The sequence below is a fragment of the Oncorhynchus clarkii genome, chromosome 5, assembly GCF_045791955.1.
Source record: "Oncorhynchus clarkii lewisi isolate Uvic-CL-2024 chromosome 5, UVic_Ocla_1.0, whole genome shotgun sequence".
Taxonomy (NCBI): Eukaryota; Metazoa; Chordata; class Actinopteri; order Salmoniformes; family Salmonidae; genus Oncorhynchus; species Oncorhynchus clarkii.
In genome coordinates, this window is record NC_092151.1 from 11,944,401 (window position 1) to 11,963,735 (window position 19,335).

The 19,335-nt window shown below is 40.6% G+C and overlaps 1 protein-coding gene across 1 annotated transcript in view; it reads left to right on the forward strand.

The window, feature by feature from the left end:
* The window catches only part of LOC139408347 (multiple EGF-like-domains 10), a 104,832-nt gene that overhangs the window by 44,154 nt on the left and 41,343 nt on the right, over nucleotides 1–19,335 (forward strand). The window contains exons 6-8 of the mRNA XM_071152110.1: nucleotides 13,626–13,872; nucleotides 15,428–15,548; nucleotides 15,983–16,119. Of these exons, the coding sequence (XP_071008211.1) occupies nucleotides 13,626–13,872; nucleotides 15,428–15,548; nucleotides 15,983–16,119 (505 nt within the window). The remainder of the gene's footprint in view (nucleotides 1–13,625; nucleotides 13,873–15,427; nucleotides 15,549–15,982; nucleotides 16,120–19,335) is intronic.

The following is a 19,335-nucleotide window of genomic DNA, read 5'->3' on the forward strand; positions in this document are numbered from 1 at the left end:
AGGATCATCTAGGGCAGTCTGGGCACACACAGTGAGGAACAATCAGACACACACAGCTGAAGCCATTAGTCTGGAAACAGTGTGTCAGGTGTTAGGTTTATGTGGGTTGGCTTTTAACATGGAGATGGAGGTTGTGTTCCAAATGGCACCCTATTTCCTATTTCACTACTTTTGACTACAACCCTATGGGCCCTGGTCAAAAGTAGTGCACTGAATAGGGTGCCATATGGGATGCACTGTAGCCTATTGTGGCTCCTCTTTACATTGAACTGTACTTCACTTGGGAAATGATAATCCTGTAATAGGGAATTTACAATAGCTGTCGGTCTCCTCTTATACTTTCATACTTGATATATGCCTGATTTAACAGGTGCTGTTTTAAGTTATTACTTTACAGCAATGGTTGAATATATATTTCTATATTTTCTGTATTGAACTTGGCTTGAGTGGCTTAGAGTTTGGACACCTAAACCCCAAAAATGTGCAGGAAAGAATTTGGTTCAATCTGGTTAAATCAACATTGTTTCCATGTCATTTCAACAACAAAAAGTCTATGTGATGATGTTGAATAAATGTGGAAAACTAATTGGATTGGCAAAAAGTCATCAATGTAAAGGAATTTGATCTTTTTTTACACCACTTTTAACCAAAATTGTTGTTGTTGTTAAATTCACTTTGAATTCACGTTACTTAACAACTCAACCAAATTGAAATCTAAGAGACTAACATTAGAGCATCCCAGTAGTAAGTGTGTTTACTGTACAACTCCAACAGTTCACTTGATATACAGTGAGTGTACAAAACATTAGGAACACCCTCCTAATATTGCGCCTGGCACCTACTACCATACCCGTTCAAAGGCACTTCAATCTTTTGTCTTGCCATTCACCCTCTGGATGGCACACATACACAATCCATGTCTCTATTGTCTCAAGGCTTAAAAATCATTCTTTAACCTGTCTCCTCCACTTCATCTACACTGATTGAAGTGGATTTAACAAGTGACATCAATAAGGGATCATAGCTTTCACCTGGATTCACCTGGTCAGTCTATGTCATGGAAAGAGCAGGTGTTCCATTTTGTACACTCAGTGTATATAATGACATAAACATAGTACCAGCCCTAGGACATCTATCCAGGCTGTACCCAAACCGAGGGAGACAAATAACTTCAAATGCCTTGCCAATGCCATTTCTGAGCTGTCCAGCTTGAGTATCTCACTGGAGTATCCCACGGAAGTTAATTGTCATGGTCGAATCCTTGGAAACACACACACACACACACAGTGAGAGAGGGGTCAGAGGGAGAGAGGGTGAGTGTTTAAGAGAAAGAAAGGGGGAGGGGAGAGAAAGAAAACATAATATATCCTCTTTAACTCACTCACACAATAATGTGGAAATGTTGAGGAATTGTACAGATGTCGTCTCTTAGCTGGGATTCCTCTGTATGACTGTTCCCATGAGCCTTGTGGGCTGACACACTGTGCAGGGCTCTGCATGGGAGAGTGGGCGATCTTAGAGGCATGGAAAAACACTCCCTCCCTCCATCCCGCTCTCTCTTTTTCTGTCTTTCTTTCTCCCTCTTTCTCTCCCTCCCTCCTTCCATCCCTCCCTTCTTCCGTCCCTCACTCTTGGTCTGGGGCAAAGTCTGGGCCAACTCTCAACAAATGTCAAATTACTGGGCAATGGTTTTTGTTCTCTGTAACTCACACTTTTTCAAGAGGATTGCTCTGTCTCTTAGAAGCTCTCTGGATTATTTTTAGATTGGGTTGTAAACTTGAGGATTGTTTTTGACAGGATCATTTGGTCTGATTTCCATAGGTAGAGGAGAAATGACTTTTAGTAAAGAATAGTAAAGATAAGTAAAGTAAAGAGGTTGATTATAGGAGTTCCTGCCGCCTGTTGCCGACCCCTGGCCTAGATTTTGTCCATTGCATGTGGTCTGTATGTATTGCCAATCACTGATTGCTTGTGTTTTCTAAGCAATTAACTGCTTTATTTGTGTAATCAACATAATATATGTCAATAACAGAACATCTTGATCCAATTTCTGTAACAAACAACCTCGTGACCAAACCCCCAATGCTTAGTGTGTCTCTTGTCTTTGGGTCATATGTGCTGAGTCTTGAATAAAAGGGAACAGTTTGTCCCAAGGCTCGACAATGAGGAGCCCTTCAGGTTTTCTAGTGGGACATTTCTATCTAGGTCAGGTTGAACCATAACCCTTTCTATCTAGGTCAGGTTGAACCCTAACCCTGTCTATCTAGGTCAGGTTGAACTATAACCAAATCAAATCAAAATCAAATTGATTTATATAGCCCTTCGTACATCAGCTGATATCTCAAAGTGCTGTACAGAAACCCAGCCTAAAACCCCAAACAGCAAGCAATGCAGGTGTAGAAGCACGGTGGCTAGGAAAAACTCCCTAAAACTACCCTTTCTATCTAGGTCAGGTTGAACCCTAACCCTTTCTATCTAGGTCAGGTTGAACCCTAACCCTTTCTATCTAGGTCAGGTTGAACCATAACCCTTTCTATCTAGGTCAGGTTGAACCATAACCCTTTCTATCTAGGTCAGGTTGAACCCTAACCCTTTCTATCTAGATCAGGTTGAACCCTAACCCTTTCTATCTAGGTCAGGTTGAACCCTAACCCTTTCTATCTAGATCAGGTTGAACCCTAACCCTTTCTATCTAGGTCAGGTTGAACCCTAACCCTTTCTATCTAGGTCAGGTTGAACCCTAACCCTTTCTATCTAGATCAGGTTGAACCCTAACCCTTTCTATCTAGGTCAGGTTGAACCCTAACCCTTTCTATCTAGGTCAGGTTGAACCCTAACCCTTTCTATCTAGATCAGGTTGAACCCTAACCCTTTCTATCTAGGTCAGGTTGAACCCTAACCCTTTCTATCTAGATCAGGTTGAACCCTAACCCTTTCTATCTAGGTCAGGTTGAACCCTAACCCTTTCTATCTAGGTCAGGTTGAACCCTAACCCTTTCTATCTAGATCAGGTTGAACCCTAACCATTTCTATCTAGATCAGGTTGAACCCTAACCCTTTCTATCTAGGTCAGGTTGAACCCTAACCCTTTCTATCTAGGTCAGGTTGAACCCTAACCCTTTCTATCTAGGTCAGGTTGAACCCTAACCCTTTCTATCTAGGTCAGGTTGAACCCTAACCCTTTCTATCTAGGTCAGGTTGAACCCTAACCCTTTCTATCTAGATCAGGTTGAACCCTAACCCTTCTATCTAGGTCAGGTTGAACCCTAACCCTTTCTATCTAGGTCAGGTTGAACCCTAACCCTTTCTATCTAGATCAGGTTGAACCCTAACCCTTTCTATCTAGGTCAGGTTGAACCCTAACCCTTTCTATCTAGATCAGGTTGAACCCTAACCCTTTCTATCTAGGTCAGGTTGAACCCTAACCCTTTCTATCTAGGTCAGGTTGAACCCTAACCCTTTCTATCTAGATCAGGTTGAACCCTAACCCTTTCTATCTAGATCAGGTTGAACCCTAACCCTTTCTATCTAGATCAGGTTGAACCCTAACCCTTTCTATCTAGGTCAGGTTGAACCCTAACCCTTTCTATCTAGGCCAGGTTGAACCCTAACCCTTTCTATCTAGGTCAGGTTGAACCCTAACCCTTTCTATCTAGGTCAGGTTGAACCCTAACCCTTTCTATTTAGGTCAGGTTGAACCCTAACCCTTTCTATCTAGATCAGGTTGAACCCTAACCCTTTCTATCTAGGTCAGGTTGAACCCTAACCCTTTCTATCTAGATCAGGTTGAACCCTAACCCTTTCTATCTAGATCAGGTTGAACCCTAACCCTTTCTATCTAGATCAGGTTGAACCCTAACCCTTTCTATCTAGGTCAGGTTGAACCATAACCCTTTCTATCTAGATCAGGTTGAACCCTAACCCTTTCTATCTAGATCAGGTTGAACCCTAACCCTTTCTATCTAGGTCAGGTTGAACCATAACCCTTTCTATCTAGATCAGGTTGAACCATAACCCTTTCTATCTAGATCAGGTTGCACAAAGATACCGGAGTCCCACAGTAAATGCGAGAGGAGGTTTCTCTGCAAAATTGACTTTTTCTCTATTTCTCTTTACCTTGCTCTCGCTCTCTTATTTATTTCTTAATCTCTCTCTCTTTCTCTCTGTCTCTCTTTCTCTCTTTCCATCCCTCTCTCTCTCTGCACCCACTGCCCACACTGTGTGATACTGTGTAAAACACAGCAATTTAGCCCGCAGCTAAGCAGTGCACTTTTCACCAGCAGGCCAAAATGGAAAGAGGCTAATGCATGATCCAATATGGCAGCCGTTAAGCGGTTGAGCCAAGAAGACTCTTGGTTTCCTGGTTTTAGCTGTGTCAGAGAGAAACTGTGGTTGAGGTACAGCATAGTTATTGTTTGGCGCATGTCCAGCGCCACATGAGGGTCATGCTGTTTGGCTCAGCTTGGCTCAGTGTTAAAGGATACTCTTCCTGTCGCTCCATAGTGAAGGATGAGGTTGCATGAAATGGGTGTGAAATTCCAACCATGGTAATATATGATACATTGACTTTGGTTATAAAATGCTTAAAAGTTAGTGGTTGGTGGCAGTAGCTTGGTAAAGTAAGTAATTTAGCAATTTGGATGAACTATCACTGTAAGTGCTGACTTCAGGGCGGTGTGTATTTTTTCCCTTTTTATGGGTAAGGGTAGGATAGAGAAAGGATTCTAGATCTGAATTTAATTGTACCTTGAGCAGTTCTCAATCATGTCTGGTATCATTCTAACCTTATAGTCACTGTTGAGCAATATGACTGGTCTCCAGTTGACTCGTTATGGTGTATGGATTACTGTACATTCAGACAGCTCAATGTTTGGCCAGATGTTTGTCTGGAACTCTGGACAGGACATTTTCCATCATCTCCGGAAATGTTACAGGTAGTAAAGGATCATCTACAGAAGACCCAGAACTCCTACAATGATATTGTAGACGCATAAGCTGAATTTCAGTCAGTGACGCATTTTAGGTCAGATGGCTGTCGAAGGCTTGTTTGACTTTGAAAGTGCATACTTCCTATAAATTGGAGAAAAATATTTGTGAAAATATCCGATGTTAAGAGGACTGATTCACGAGGAACTGCTCTGGAAATAGCTTGAGATAAACAGCTGGTTGGTTTTATAGGGTCAGTCCAGCTTGCGTAACTGTGGAGCTGTGGAGGAAGGATAGGGTGGGTGAATCGAACTATGAAGAAGAACTGATTTTAAGTGGTTTCGCCGACTCATACACATTTTCGGGTCATACTATAATTAATGCATTCTAATTCTATGGTCATACTATGACTTTGGGGACTTTCCTTGTGAAAAGGGGGAGGGGTGTGAGCACAACACACCTATTGATTACACCATCACCATCACACACACATACCCTTCAACCTCCACACACACCCAGTCAACGATGTCACCGTTCACCCAAACACAGTACATTTTACGGCCCATTTTAAGGCGTGAGGCTTCCACTCGCATCCTCTCATCAGACCTCTTCATGCTTTAATCAGGGCAGCCATAACACGTGTGGCTGGGGAGGTCGGCCTCAATCTAATACCTCACCACACATGGGAAAGGGAAGGTCTTTACTGTTTATGTGCCTGGTTGGCAGACACCCTTCAACCACACTCTAGTTTCTGACGTCGTGGGTAAAGACGTCAAGAAGCAATGAGGGCCCAGAAGCAGAATGGTTCATTTTGGTTCAATCCGGGAGTGGGACTTGTACTGTAACTAGTACAATGATGATGCCTTATATACATGTTGATGTAGTGGATGATTTCTGATTCTTTATAGCGGCAAAGTAAGTTTAATGTTACAGCCCACTGGGCACAGACGTCAATTCAACATCTATTCCACGGTGGTTCAACATAATTTAATTGAAATGATGTAGAAACAACGTTGATTCAACCAGTGTGTGGCCAGTGGGAGGTATCCCAAACAAGTGTCGAAATTAACCTGATGAAGCTACAGGCAACTGCCAAAATAAAGGAAACACTGAGATAAAGTGTCTTAATAGGGCGTTGAGCCACTATGAGCCAGAACAGCTTCAATGCACCTTGGCATAGATTCTACAAGTGTCTGGTACACTGTTGGAGGGATGCGACACCATTATTCCATAAAATACTCCATAATTTGGTGTTTTGTTGATGGTGGTGGAAAGGCGTCGCTCCAGAATCTCCAGTGTACAGTTGGGTTGAGCTCTGATGACTAAGACATGGAACATGGTTTAAATCATTTTCATGATCATCAAACACTTCAGTGAAACACTCGTTCCCTGCGGATGGGGGCATTGTCATCCTATGGGGCATAGCCATGGTAGCCAAAATGATGGCCTGCCCAGCATTTTTATACATGACCCTAAGTATGATGGGATGTTAATTAATTGCTTAATTAACTCAGGAACCACAGCTGTGTGGAAGTACCTGCTTTCAATATACTTTGTATCCCTAATTCAATTGAGTGTTTCCATTATTTTGGCAATTACCTGTACTGTACATGTGTTGTTCCTTTATGCACCTTACAATGAAATAAATGAAATAGAATGAAGCTAAGGCTGGTTGTCTTCTTTAGTGTGATGTTCTTTACTTTACACCTAGTTGGATACCTAGTTGGATACCTAGTTAGATACCTAGTTGGATACCTAGTTGGATACCTAGTTAGATACCTAGTTAGATACCTAGTTGGATACCTAGTTGGATAGATAGTTGGATAGACAGTTGGATACCTAGTTAGATACATAGTTGGATACCTAGTTGGATAGATAGTTGGATACCTAGTTGGATAGATAGTTGGATAGATAGTTGGATACTTAGTTGGATACCTAGTTGGATAGATAGTTGGATACTTAGTTGGATAGATAGTTGGATACTTAGTTAGATACCTAGTTGGATACCTAGTTGGATAGATAGTTGGATAGATAGTTGGATACATAGTTGGATACCTAGTTGGATACCTAGCTGGATAGATAATTGGATACCTAGTTGGACACTTAGTTAGACACCTAGTTGGACACCTAGTCGGATACCTAGTTGGATACATAGTTGGATACCTAGTTGGATAGATAGTTGGATACCTAGTTGGATAGATAGTTGGATAGATAGTTGGATACATAGTTGGATACCTAGTTGGATACCTAGTTGGATAGATAATTGGATACCTAGTTGGATAGATAGTTGGATAGATAGTTGGATACCTAGTTGGATAGATAGTTGGATAGATAGTTGGATACTTAGTTGGACACTTAGTTGGACACCTAGTTGGACACCTAGTTGGACACCTAGTTGGATACTTAGTTGGAGACCTAGTTGGATACCTAGTTGGATACTTTGTTGGATACCTAGTTGAATACCTAGTTGGATACTTAGTTGGATACCTAGTTGGATAGATAGTTGGATAGATAGTTGGATACCTAGTTGGATAGATAGTTGGATAGATAGTTGGATACCTAGTTGGATAGATAGTTGGATACCTAGCTGGATAGTTGGATACCTAGCTGGATAGATAGTTGGATACCTAGTTGGATACCTGGTTAGATACCTAGTTGGATATCTGGTTGGATACCTAGTTGGATATCTGGTTGGATACCTAGTTGGATATCTGGTTGGATACCTAGTTGGATATCTGGTTGGATACCTAGTTGGATATCTGGTTGGATACCTAGTTGGATACCGATTTGGATAGATGGTTGGATACCTAGTTGGATAGATAGTAGTTTCTGCCAGCACCTGCACCTGGGTCTTGGCTCACTGCTGTACATAGAGTTTTTAATTAGTTTTTGCACTGTGATGTCACAGGTGTTTCATTTTCATTACATAACTGGATTACACATAGTTGCCAAATATTTTAATGACAGCAGTAACTACTGACCGCTTGCTGTCTATCTTTGTTTGGGCTAGTTGGATACCTAGTTGGATAGATAGTTGGATACCTAGTTGGATAGATAGTTGGATAGATAGTTCGATACCTAGTTGGATAGATAGTTGGATACCTAGCTGGATACCTAGTTGGATAGATAGTTGGATACCTAGCTGGATAGATAGTTGGATACCTAGCTGGATACCTAGTTGGATAGATAGTTGGATACCTAGCTGGATAGATAGTTGGATACCTAGCTGGATAGATAGTTGGATACCTAGTTGGATAGATAATTGGATACCTAGTTGGATAGATAGTTGGATACCTAGTTGGATAGATAGTTGGATACCTAGTTGGATAGATAGTTGGATACCTAGTTGGATACATAGTTGGATACCTAGTTGGATAGATAGTTGGATACCTAGTTGGATAGATAATTGGATACCTAGTTGGATAGATAGTTGGATACCTAGTTGGATAGATAATTGGATACCTAGTTGGATACATAGTTGGATACCTAGTTGGATAGATAATTGGATACCTAGTTGGATACATAGTTGGATACCTAGTTGGATAGATAGTTGGATACCTAGTTGGATAGATAATTGGATACCTAGTTGGATACATAGTTGGATACCTAGTTGGATAGATAGTTGGATACCTAGTTGGATACATAGTTGGATACCTAGTTGGATAGATAGTTGGATACCTAGTTGGATAGATAATTGGATACCTAGTTGGATAGATAGTTGGATACCTAGTTGGATACATAGTTGGATACCTAGTTGGATAGATAGTTGGATACCTAGTTGGATACATAGTTGGATACCTAGTTGGATAGATAGTTGGATACCTAGTTGGATAGATAGTTGGATACCTAGTTGGATAGATAATTGGATACCTAGTTGGATAGATAGTTGGATACCTAGTTGGATACATAGTTGGATACCTAGTTGGATAGATAGTTGGATACCTAGTTGGATACATAGTTGGATACCTAGTTGGATAGATAGTTGGATACCTAGTTGGATACATAGTTGGATACCTAGTTGGATAGATAGTTGGATACCTAGTTGGATACATAGTTGGATACCTAGTTGGATAGATAGTTGGATACCTAGTTGGATAGATATTTGGAAAAGAGTTGGATAGATAGTTGGATACTTAGTTGGATAGATAGTTGGATACCTAGCTGGATAGATAGTTGGATACCTAGCTGGATACCTAGTTGGATAGATAGTTGGATACCTAGCTGGATAGATAGTTAGATAGATAGTTGGATACCTAGCTGGATACCTAGTTGGATAGATAGTTGGATACCTAGCTGGATAGATAGTTGGATAGATAGTTGGATACCTAGCTGGATAGATAGTTGGATACCTAGCTGGATACCTAGTTGGATAGATAGTTGGATACCTAGCTGGATAGATAGTTGGATACCTAGCTGAATAGATAGTTGGATACCTAGTTGGATAGATAATTGGATACCTAGCTGGATAGATAGTTGGATACCTAGTTGGATAGATAATTGGATACCTAGTTGGATAGATAGTTGGATACCTAGTTGGATACTTAGTTGGATAGATATTTGGATACTTAGTTGGATTGATAGTTGGATAGATAGTTGGATAGATAGTTGGATACCTAGTTGGATACTTAGTTGGATAGATATTTGGATACTTAGTTGGATTGATAGTTGGATTGATAGTTGGATAGATAGTTGGATAGATAGTTGGATACTTAGTTGGATAGATATTTGGATACTTAGTTGGATTGATAGTTGGATAGATAGTTGGATAGATAGTTGGATACCTAGTTGGATACTTAGTTGGATAGATATTTGGATACTTAGTTGGATTGATAGTTGGATTGATAGTTGGATTGATAGTTGGATTGATAGTTGGATTGATAGTTGGATTGATAGTTGGATAGATAGTTGGATAGATATTTGGATACTTAGTTGGATTGATAGTTGGATTGATAGTTGGATTGATAGTTGGATTGATAGTTGGATTGATAGTTGGATTGATAGTTGGATTGATAGTTGGATAGATAGTTGGATTGATATTTGGAAAAGAGTTGGATATATAGTTGGATACTGAGTTAGATACATCATTGGATACCTAGTTGGATAGATAATTGATTACCTAGTTTGATAGATAGTTGGATACATAGTTGGATAGATAGTTGGATACCTAGTTTGATAGATAGTTGGATACCTAGTTGGATAGATAATTGATTACCTAGTTTGATAGATAGTTGGATACATAGTTGGATAGATAGTTGGATACCTAGTTTGATAGATAGTTGGATACCTAGTTGGATAGATAGTTGGATACACAATTGATTACCTAGTTTGATAGATAGTTGGATACATAGTTGGATAGATAGTTGGATACCTAGTTTGATAGATAGTTGGATACCTAGTTTGATAGATAGTTGGATACATAGTTGGATAGATAGTTGGATACCTAGTTTGATAGATAGTTGGATACCTAGTTGAATAGATAGTTGGATACCTAGCTGAATAGATAGTTGGATACCTAGTTGGATAGATAGTTGGATACCTAGTTGGATAGATAATTGGATACCTAACTGGATAGATAGTTGGATACCTAGTTGGATAGATAGTTAGATACCTAGTTGGATAGATAGTTGGATACCTAGCTGAATAGATAGTTGGATACCTAGTTGGATAGATAGTTGGATACCTAGTTGGATAGATAGTTGGATACCTAGTTGGATAGATAGTTGGATACCTAGCTGGATAGATAGTTGGATACATAGTTGGATAGATAGTTGGATACCTAGCTGGATAGATAGTTGGATACCTAGTTGGATAGATAGTTGGATAAATAGTTGGATAGATATTTGGATACTTAGTTGGATTGATAGTTGGATAGATAGTTGGATAGATAGTTGGATACCTAGTTGGATACTTAGTTGGATAGATATTTGGATACTTAGTTGGATTGATAGTTGGATTGATAGTTGGATTGATAGTTGGATTGATAGTTGGATTGATAGTTGGATTGATAGTTGGATAGATAGTTGGATAGATATTTGGATACTTAGTTGGATTGATAGTTGGATTGATAGTTGGATTGATAGTTGGATTGATAGTTGGATTGATAGTTGGATTGATAGTTGGATTGATAGTTGGATAGATAGTTGGATTGATAGTTGGATTGATAGTTGGATTGATAGTTGGATTGATAGTTGGATAGATAGTTGGATTGATATTTGGAAAATAGTTGGATATATAGTTGGATACTGAGTTAGATACATCATTGGATACCTAGTTGGATAGATAATTGATTACCTAGTTTGATAGATAGTTGGATACATAGTTGGATAGATAGTTGGATACCTAGTTTGATAGATAGTTGGATACCTAGTTGGATAGATAATTGATTACCTAGTTTGATAGATAGTTGGATACATAGTTGGATAGATAGTTGGATACCTAGTTTGATAGATAGTTGGATACCTAGTTGGATAGATAGTTGGATACACAATTGATTACCTAGTTTGATAGATAGTTGGATACATAGTTGGATAGATAGTTGGATACCTAGTTTGATAGATAGTTGGATACCTAGTTTGATAGATAGTTGGATACATAGTTGGATAGATAGTTGGATACCTAGTTTGATAGATAGTTGGATACCTAGTTGGATAGATAGTTGGATACCTAGCTGAATAGATAGTTGGATACCTAGTTGGATAGATAGTTGGATACCTAGTTGGATAGATAATTGGATACCTAGCTGGATAGATAGTTGGATACCTAGTTGGATAGATAGTTAGATACCTAGTTGGATAGATAGTTGGATACCTAGCTGAATAGATAGTTGGATACCTAGTTGGATAGATAGTTGGATACCTAGTTGGATAGATAGTTGGATACCTAGTTGGATAGATAGTTGGATACCTAGCTGGATAGATAGTTGGATACATAGTTGGATAGATAGTTGGATACCTAGCTGGATAGATAGTTGGATACCTAGTTGGATAGATAGTTGGATAAATAGTTGGATACATGGTTAGATACCCTGTTGGATAAATAGTTGGATAAATAATTAGTTACCTAGTTGGATACCTAGTTCGATATGTAGTTGGACACCTAGTTGGATAACACGTTGGATAGATAGGAGTTTTTTTTGCCAGCACCAGCACCTGGGTCTTGACTCACTGCTGTACATTGAGTTTTTACTTAGTTTTTGCACTGTGATGTTGCAGGTGTTTTGTTTTCATTACATAACTGGATTACACATAAGTGCCAAAGATTTTAATGACAGGAGTAACTACTGACCGCTTGCTGTCTATCTTTGTTTGGGCTTACTAGTACTGATGCCTGTCTTTAAGATTGTCCCGCTCTCAACTCTAAACTCTGTCGATCTCCACACTGCTAAAGAGAGGCCTCTTTCTCCGAGACTAAGCTCTGAGTTTATACAGTGCATTTCTAATGAAGGGTTTGTCAGTGAAAGTAAACCTGTGTTCTCTCATATTTCCCCCAAGTCATTACCAGACCCCTTAGGGAAACCATGAGGGCAGTACCCTAACCTTGACCCAACCATGAGGGCAGTACCCTAACATTAACTCAACCATGAGAGCAGTACCCTAACATTAACCCAACCATGAGAGCAGTACCCTAACCCTAACCCAACCATGGGGGCAGTACCCTAACCCAACCATGAGTGCAGTACCCTAACCCTAACCCTACCATAAGGGAAGTTCCCTTACGAGTACTGCCGTAATCGTAGAAACATAGAAACGTGCTTCACAGAAGATGAAAGACAACTAGAATAAACATGTGGTTACAGAGAGAATGTGAGTTTCCTCCAGTTCAGCAGAGAACCTACGTTTGAGAGGCAAGAGAAAGCTGGGTCGTGTTCATTTGGCACCAAACAGCAGAAAACAGACTGAAACAGGGAGGCATTGCCTGGACTTGTCCAATGAGAAATTATTTTTTTTCTGTTGCTATGGTGCTCGCTAATGAACAGGACCCTGTTGAAACAGATAAAAGGAGGGCCGGGTCCACGCTAAAGATGTGTGACTCCACTCAGCTACTCAGATTTTTAATAGGCGCGGTCTTGAGTGTGGTAGGCTGGTAGGATCCCCCTTCCCCACAGATGGTTAACTTCCTGGGTTAATAGTGAAACACGACCTAAAGTTAGCAACCTCAACACTCATTTGGGGACAGTATGTTTGTTTTGGTCAAGTGACTTAACGTAGAGACATCGATGAAGCGCAGGGTTTCCTTTGACCCAGATGTTTACAATAGCTTTGGCTGAGGCGATTGTTGGTGAAGTGCTCCTCCAGCACAGCTGCCTGTCCAAAACTGAAAACAGGTGTGTGCCTGAAATAAATCGTAGTAACGCACAACTGGCAAGGAGAGACGATTGACCTCAATGTGAGGTAATAAATCAAAACAAGCTCTGATTAAATCAGCTCGAGGAACAGGTTGTGGATGGCTGGTGGTTTCTGGCTTTGTTTTGTGGTCTCTTAGCAGTCAACTAATTTTCGATGTATTTGAATACCTCAATGACCTGGATATTAGGAGCTTTAGGAGATTTTAAAGTCCTATATTTACAGTATGTTCTGAGCCTTCTTCTAAAATACATACTTACAAACTAACATACTCACTTACGGAATACAACGCTAAAATCAGCCCTTTTTATATCTCCTAGTTTAAATCTTACATTCTCTCTCTTATTTCTCTCTCAGCGTGTGACAGCAACCACTGGGGTCCCCACTGCAGTAACCGCTGCCAGTGTCAGAACAGTGCACTGTGTAACCCCATCACGGGCGCCTGTATCTGCCAGCCCGGGTACAGGGGCTGGCGCTGCGAAGAGGTCTGCGAGGCGGGCACCTATGGCAACGGGTGCCAACAGAAGTGCCTGTGCCAAAATGGAGCAGCGTGCCACCACGTGACCGGGGAGTGCAAGTGTTCACCCGGATACACCGGTGCCTTGTGAGTCATCAGAGACACGCACATATGCACGCACTCGGGAAGAAAAAAACCCCACAAACACACACTATGTACACTACCAGTCAAAAGGGTTTTTCTTTATTTGTACTATTTTCTACATTGTAGAAATCAAAACTATGAAATAACACATATGGAATCATGTAGTAACCAAAGAAAGTTAATATAATATTTTATATTTGAGATTCTTCAAATAGCCACAGTCTTGAAGGAGTTCCCACATATGCTGAGCACTTGTTGGCTGCTTTTCCTTCACTCTGCGGTCCGACTCATCCCAAACCATCTCAATTTGGTTGAGGTCGGGGGATTGCGGAGGCCAGGTCATCTGATGCAGCACTCCATCACTCTCCTTGGTCAAATAGCCTTTACACAGCCTAAAGGCCTGATTCACAAAGTCTCCTTTGAACAGTTGATGTTCAGATGTGTCTGTTACTTGAACTCTGTGAAGCATTTATTTGGGCTGCAATTTCTGAGGCTGGTAACTCTAATGAAGTTATCCTCTGCAGCAGAGGTCTTCCTTTCCTGTGGCGGTCCTCATGAGAGACAGTTTCCTCATAGCGCTTGATGGTTTTTGCGACTGCACTTGATGGAACTTTCAGAGAGTGGACTGTCATTTCTCTTTGCTTCTTCTCTTTGCCATCATATGGATTTGATCTTTTAACAAATAGGGCTATCTTCTGTATACCACCACCCCACCCCCCTTGTCACAACACAATTGATTGGCTCAAACGCATTAAGAAGGAAAGAATCTCCACAAATGCACTTTTAAGAAGGTACACCTGTTAATTGAAATGCATTCCAGGTGACTACCTCATGAAGATGGTTGAGAGAATGCCAAGAGGGTGTAAAGCTGTCACCAAGGCGAAGGGTGGCTATTTGTGTAACGCTCGTCATCGGTGGAAGGAAGAGTGGACCAAAGCGCAGCGTGGAAAGTGTTCATGATATTTATTTACAAGAACAAGACACTAAACAGAAAATAACAAAACCCAAAGGGAAAATCACAACTTATATATGATCCCCAATCAGAGACAACGATAGACAGCTGCCTCTGATTGTGAACCACACTCGGCAAAACGACAAAGAAATAGAAAACATAGATTTTCCCACCCGAGTCACACCCTGACCTAACCAAACATAGAGAATAAATAAGGATCTCTAAGGTCAGGGCGTGACAATTTGAACAATCTCAAATATATGTTTAACACTTTTTGGTTACTACATGATTCCATATGTGTTATTTCAAAGTGAAAACATCAAAACTATTATTCTACAATGTAGAAAATAGTAAAAATGAAGAAAAACCCTTGAATGAGTAGGTGTTCTGAAACGTATGACCGGTAGTGTACGTGAACCTGCTAGTTTCTGACAACGGTGGCTAGGGTGCTTCAAGACAAAAAAGGGTTTGAAAGAGATGTTCTTGTGAAAGACATAATTTCAGAATTTGTATTATAATTAATTAATCAGTCCCTTTTTGTTTCTGACTCTGTCATTTCTTTAAGTCTGTAAGGATAGATTTCATGTTTCTCCTCCTGTCCTATAGTTGTGAGGACCTGTGCCCACCAGGGAAGCATGGCCAGCAGTGTGAGGAGAGATGCCCTTGCCAGAATGGAGGAGTGTGCCACCATGTCACTGGAGAGTGCTCCTGCCCCGCTGGATGGATGGTAATACACACACATAAATTATGTTTGATAGTCTCATGCATTACTGTATGTTATCATATTGACATTTACAGTAATATAACGTCATAATATAATGGTACTGCAAGGAGTCGATAGCTACGACACCATGTACATCACAGGAGGTTGGTGGCAAATGAATTGGGGAGGACGGCTCATAATAATGGCTGGAGCAGAATCAGTGGAATGGTATCAAATACATCAAAAACATGGTTTCTATGTGTTTTATTCCATTCGCTCCGTTCCAGCCATTATTATGAGCCGTCCTCCCCTCAGCTGCCTCCACTTTGTGCATATCCTCTTTTTGCATCATATGTATTGATATGTGTTATGGGATATTGATATAATGGCCTACATATTGTATTTACTCTGGGATGTTGATATTGTGCTGACACATTCAATGTTCTGTGTGTGTTTAGGGTACAGTGTGTGGCCAGCCGTGTCCGGAGGGGCGCTTCGGGAGGAACTGTTCCCAGGAGTGTCAGTGTCACAACGGGGGGATGTGTGTATCCTCCAGCGGACAGTGTCTGTGCAGTCCAGGCTACACCGGAGAACGGTAAGACAGGCTGGACCAGGCCAAACCAAACTGAGCCATGCCAAACTATGACATGACAGGCTTTTTTTTCTTGATTTCTTGATTTATTATTTTATTTCACATTGTAAGAAAGTTAAGGTAAAATAACAAACACAAACCCTGGATTGAGAAATCACCCTCCCCTTCACCTCCCCCAAAAGGCAAGAAATAGAATAAACATTCTTTTGACATGACATTACACTAAATGGCTCCAATTCAGTCAAACTCAGTAAAACAGTTTGTCTAGGATCCACTCTTTAGCCAGGCCAGTGTCATTCTAGTCGAGTCATGTGGTCAAGAAAAACTCCTAACCCTAGCCTAGTCCATGTCCTAGTCCATGGATATCTGTTCATGCCTATTTCCCAATTTTTGCAAAGCAGAATATATTTGAAGTTCAGGCAACAGGCTATCACATACAACTATAATGTCATAAACAAACACTGCAGGAGTAATCCCTTGGTTGTATACATTAGTCAGCGATGGCTGAATTGGAATTCAATGGTAAGTGTCATCTTTGACCTATATTAAGTCTATATATGTTAGTGGGACTATAGCATACCATCTGTTGCTACTGTAGCGGTCCCATTGATCCCTCCAGACCAATAACAAGGTCAGGGAGAGAGAGAGAGCGAGACGGAGAGAGAGAGAGCAGCAGGCAAGGCCAAGCAATTAACTAGTGATGCCAACTGTACCTAATAGGGCTTGGAAAAATCTAAATACCCACTGGACAAATGTGGTGCGCACGTTATCCCAGCAACCTAACAGTAATATTGTCCGTCTTTAGCAATTAGGGTCAAATCAAGTACAAACAGTATGACATGAAGGAATAAAGTAGTCTAGGTTGCTCTTATCTCAAACATACCTGTGATGTAATGTAATTTGATATTGGATCATCAGATATGATACATTTATTATCAGGACTTCCAATTTTAGATATTAACCTGATACATGAGATTTAAAAATAATAATATACACTACCGTTCTAAAGTTTGGGGTCACTTCGAAATGTCCTTGTTTTCGGGAAGAAAATCTCATTTTGTTGTCCATTAAAATAACATCAAATTGATCAGAAATACAGTGTAAACATTGTTAATGTTGTAAATGACTATTGTAGCTGGAAACGGCTGATTTTGTTATTGAATGTCTACATAGGCGTACAGAGGCCCATTATCAGCAACCATCACTCCTGTGTTCCAATGGCACGTTGTGTTAGCTAATCGAAGTTTATAATTTTAAAAGGCTAATTGGTCATTAGAAAACCCTTTTGCAATTATGTTAGCACAGCTGAAAACTGTTGTCTGATTAAAGAATAAATAAAAAACTGGCCTTCTTTAGACTAGTTGAGTATCTGGAGCATCAGCATTTGTGGGTTCGATTACAGGCTCAAAATGGCCAGAAACAAAGAACTTTCACCTGAAACTTGTCAGTCTATTCTTGTTCCGAGAAATTAAGGCTATTCCATGTGAGAAATTGCCAAGAAACTGAAGATCTCGTACAACGCTGTGTACTACTCCCTTCACAGAACAGTGCAAAATGGCACTAACCAGAATAGAAAGAGGAGTGGGAGGCCCCGGTGCACAACTGAGCAAGAGGACAAGTACATTAGAGTGTCTAGTTTGAGAAACAGACGCCTCACAAGTCCTCAACTGGCAGCTTCACAAAACAACCCACAAAACACCAGTCTCAAAGTCAACAGTGAAGAGGTGACTCCGTGATGGTGGCTTTCTAGGCAAAGATGCAAAGAAAAAGGCATATCTCAGACTGGCCAATAAAATAAAAGATTAAGATGGGCAAAATAACACATACACTGGACAGTGGATGGACAGACACATTTAAGTTTGAGGTGTTCGGATAACAAAGAAGAACATTTGTGAGACGCAGAAAAAATGAAGGAGCAGCTTGACCGTATGGGGAGGTGAAATTTCTTCAGATTACCTCAACAAATTGACAACTAGAATGCCAAAGGTATGCAAGGCTGTAATTGCTGCAAATGGAGGATTCTTTGACGAAAGCCAAGTTTGAAGGATACAATTATTATTTCAATTAAAAATCATTATTTATAACCTTGTCAACGTCTTGACTGTATTTCCTATTAATTTTGCAACTCATTTCATGTATGTTTTCATGGTAAACAAGTACATTTCTAAGTGACCCCAAACTTTTGAACGGTAGTGTATATACTGTATATATGCACTAATCCATATCAAGTGGGGATCCTCTGTGGCTCAGTTGGTAGAGCAAGAAGCTTGAAATTCCAGCATTGTGGGTTCAATTCACATGGGGGACCAGTACAGTAAAAATTTTACAAAAAAAGCCACCCAATACTGTAAGTATGTATGTATTCAATAGTTTTTTTCCTCATCAATCTACACACAATACCCCAAAGTGATGAAGCAAATACAGATTTTTAGAAATGTAAAAAATGTAAAAAATAAAAAAAAACTTGAAATGTCACATTTACATAAGTTTTCAGGCCCTTTTCTCAGTACTTTGTTGAAGCACCTTTGGCAGCGATTACAGCCACGAGTCTTCTTGGGTATTACGCTACAAGCTTGTCACACCTGTATTTGGGGAATTTCTCCCATTCTTCTCTAAAGACCCTCTCAAGCGCTGTCAGGCTGGATGGGGAGCGTCGCTGCACAGCCATTTTCAGATATTCGATTGGGTTCAAGGCCAGACTCTGGCTGGGCCACATTCAGAGACTTGTCCCAAAGCCACTCCGGGTTGTCTTGGCTGTGAGCTTAGGGTCGTTATCCTGTTGGAAGGTGAACCTTCGCCCCATTTTGAGGTCCTGAGTGCATTGGAGCAGGTTTTCATCAAGAATCTCTTCATCTTTCCCTCGATCATGCCTAGTCTCCCATTCCCTGCTGCTGACACCACCATGCTTCATCATACAGATGGTGCCAGGTTTTCTCCAGACATGACGCTTGGCATTCAGGCCAAAGAGTTAAATCTTGGTTTCATCAGACCAGAGAATCTTGTTTCTCATGGTCAGAGAGTTCTCCAAGCAGGTTGTCATGTGGTTGTCATGTGCATTTTACTGAGGAGTGGCTTCCGTCTGGCCGCTCTACCATAAAGGCCTGATTGGTGGAGTGCTGCAGAGATGGTTGTCCTTCTAGAAGGTTATCCAATCTCACAGAAGAACTCTGGAGCACTGTCAGAGTGACCATCGGGTTCTTGGTCACCTCCCTGTCCAAA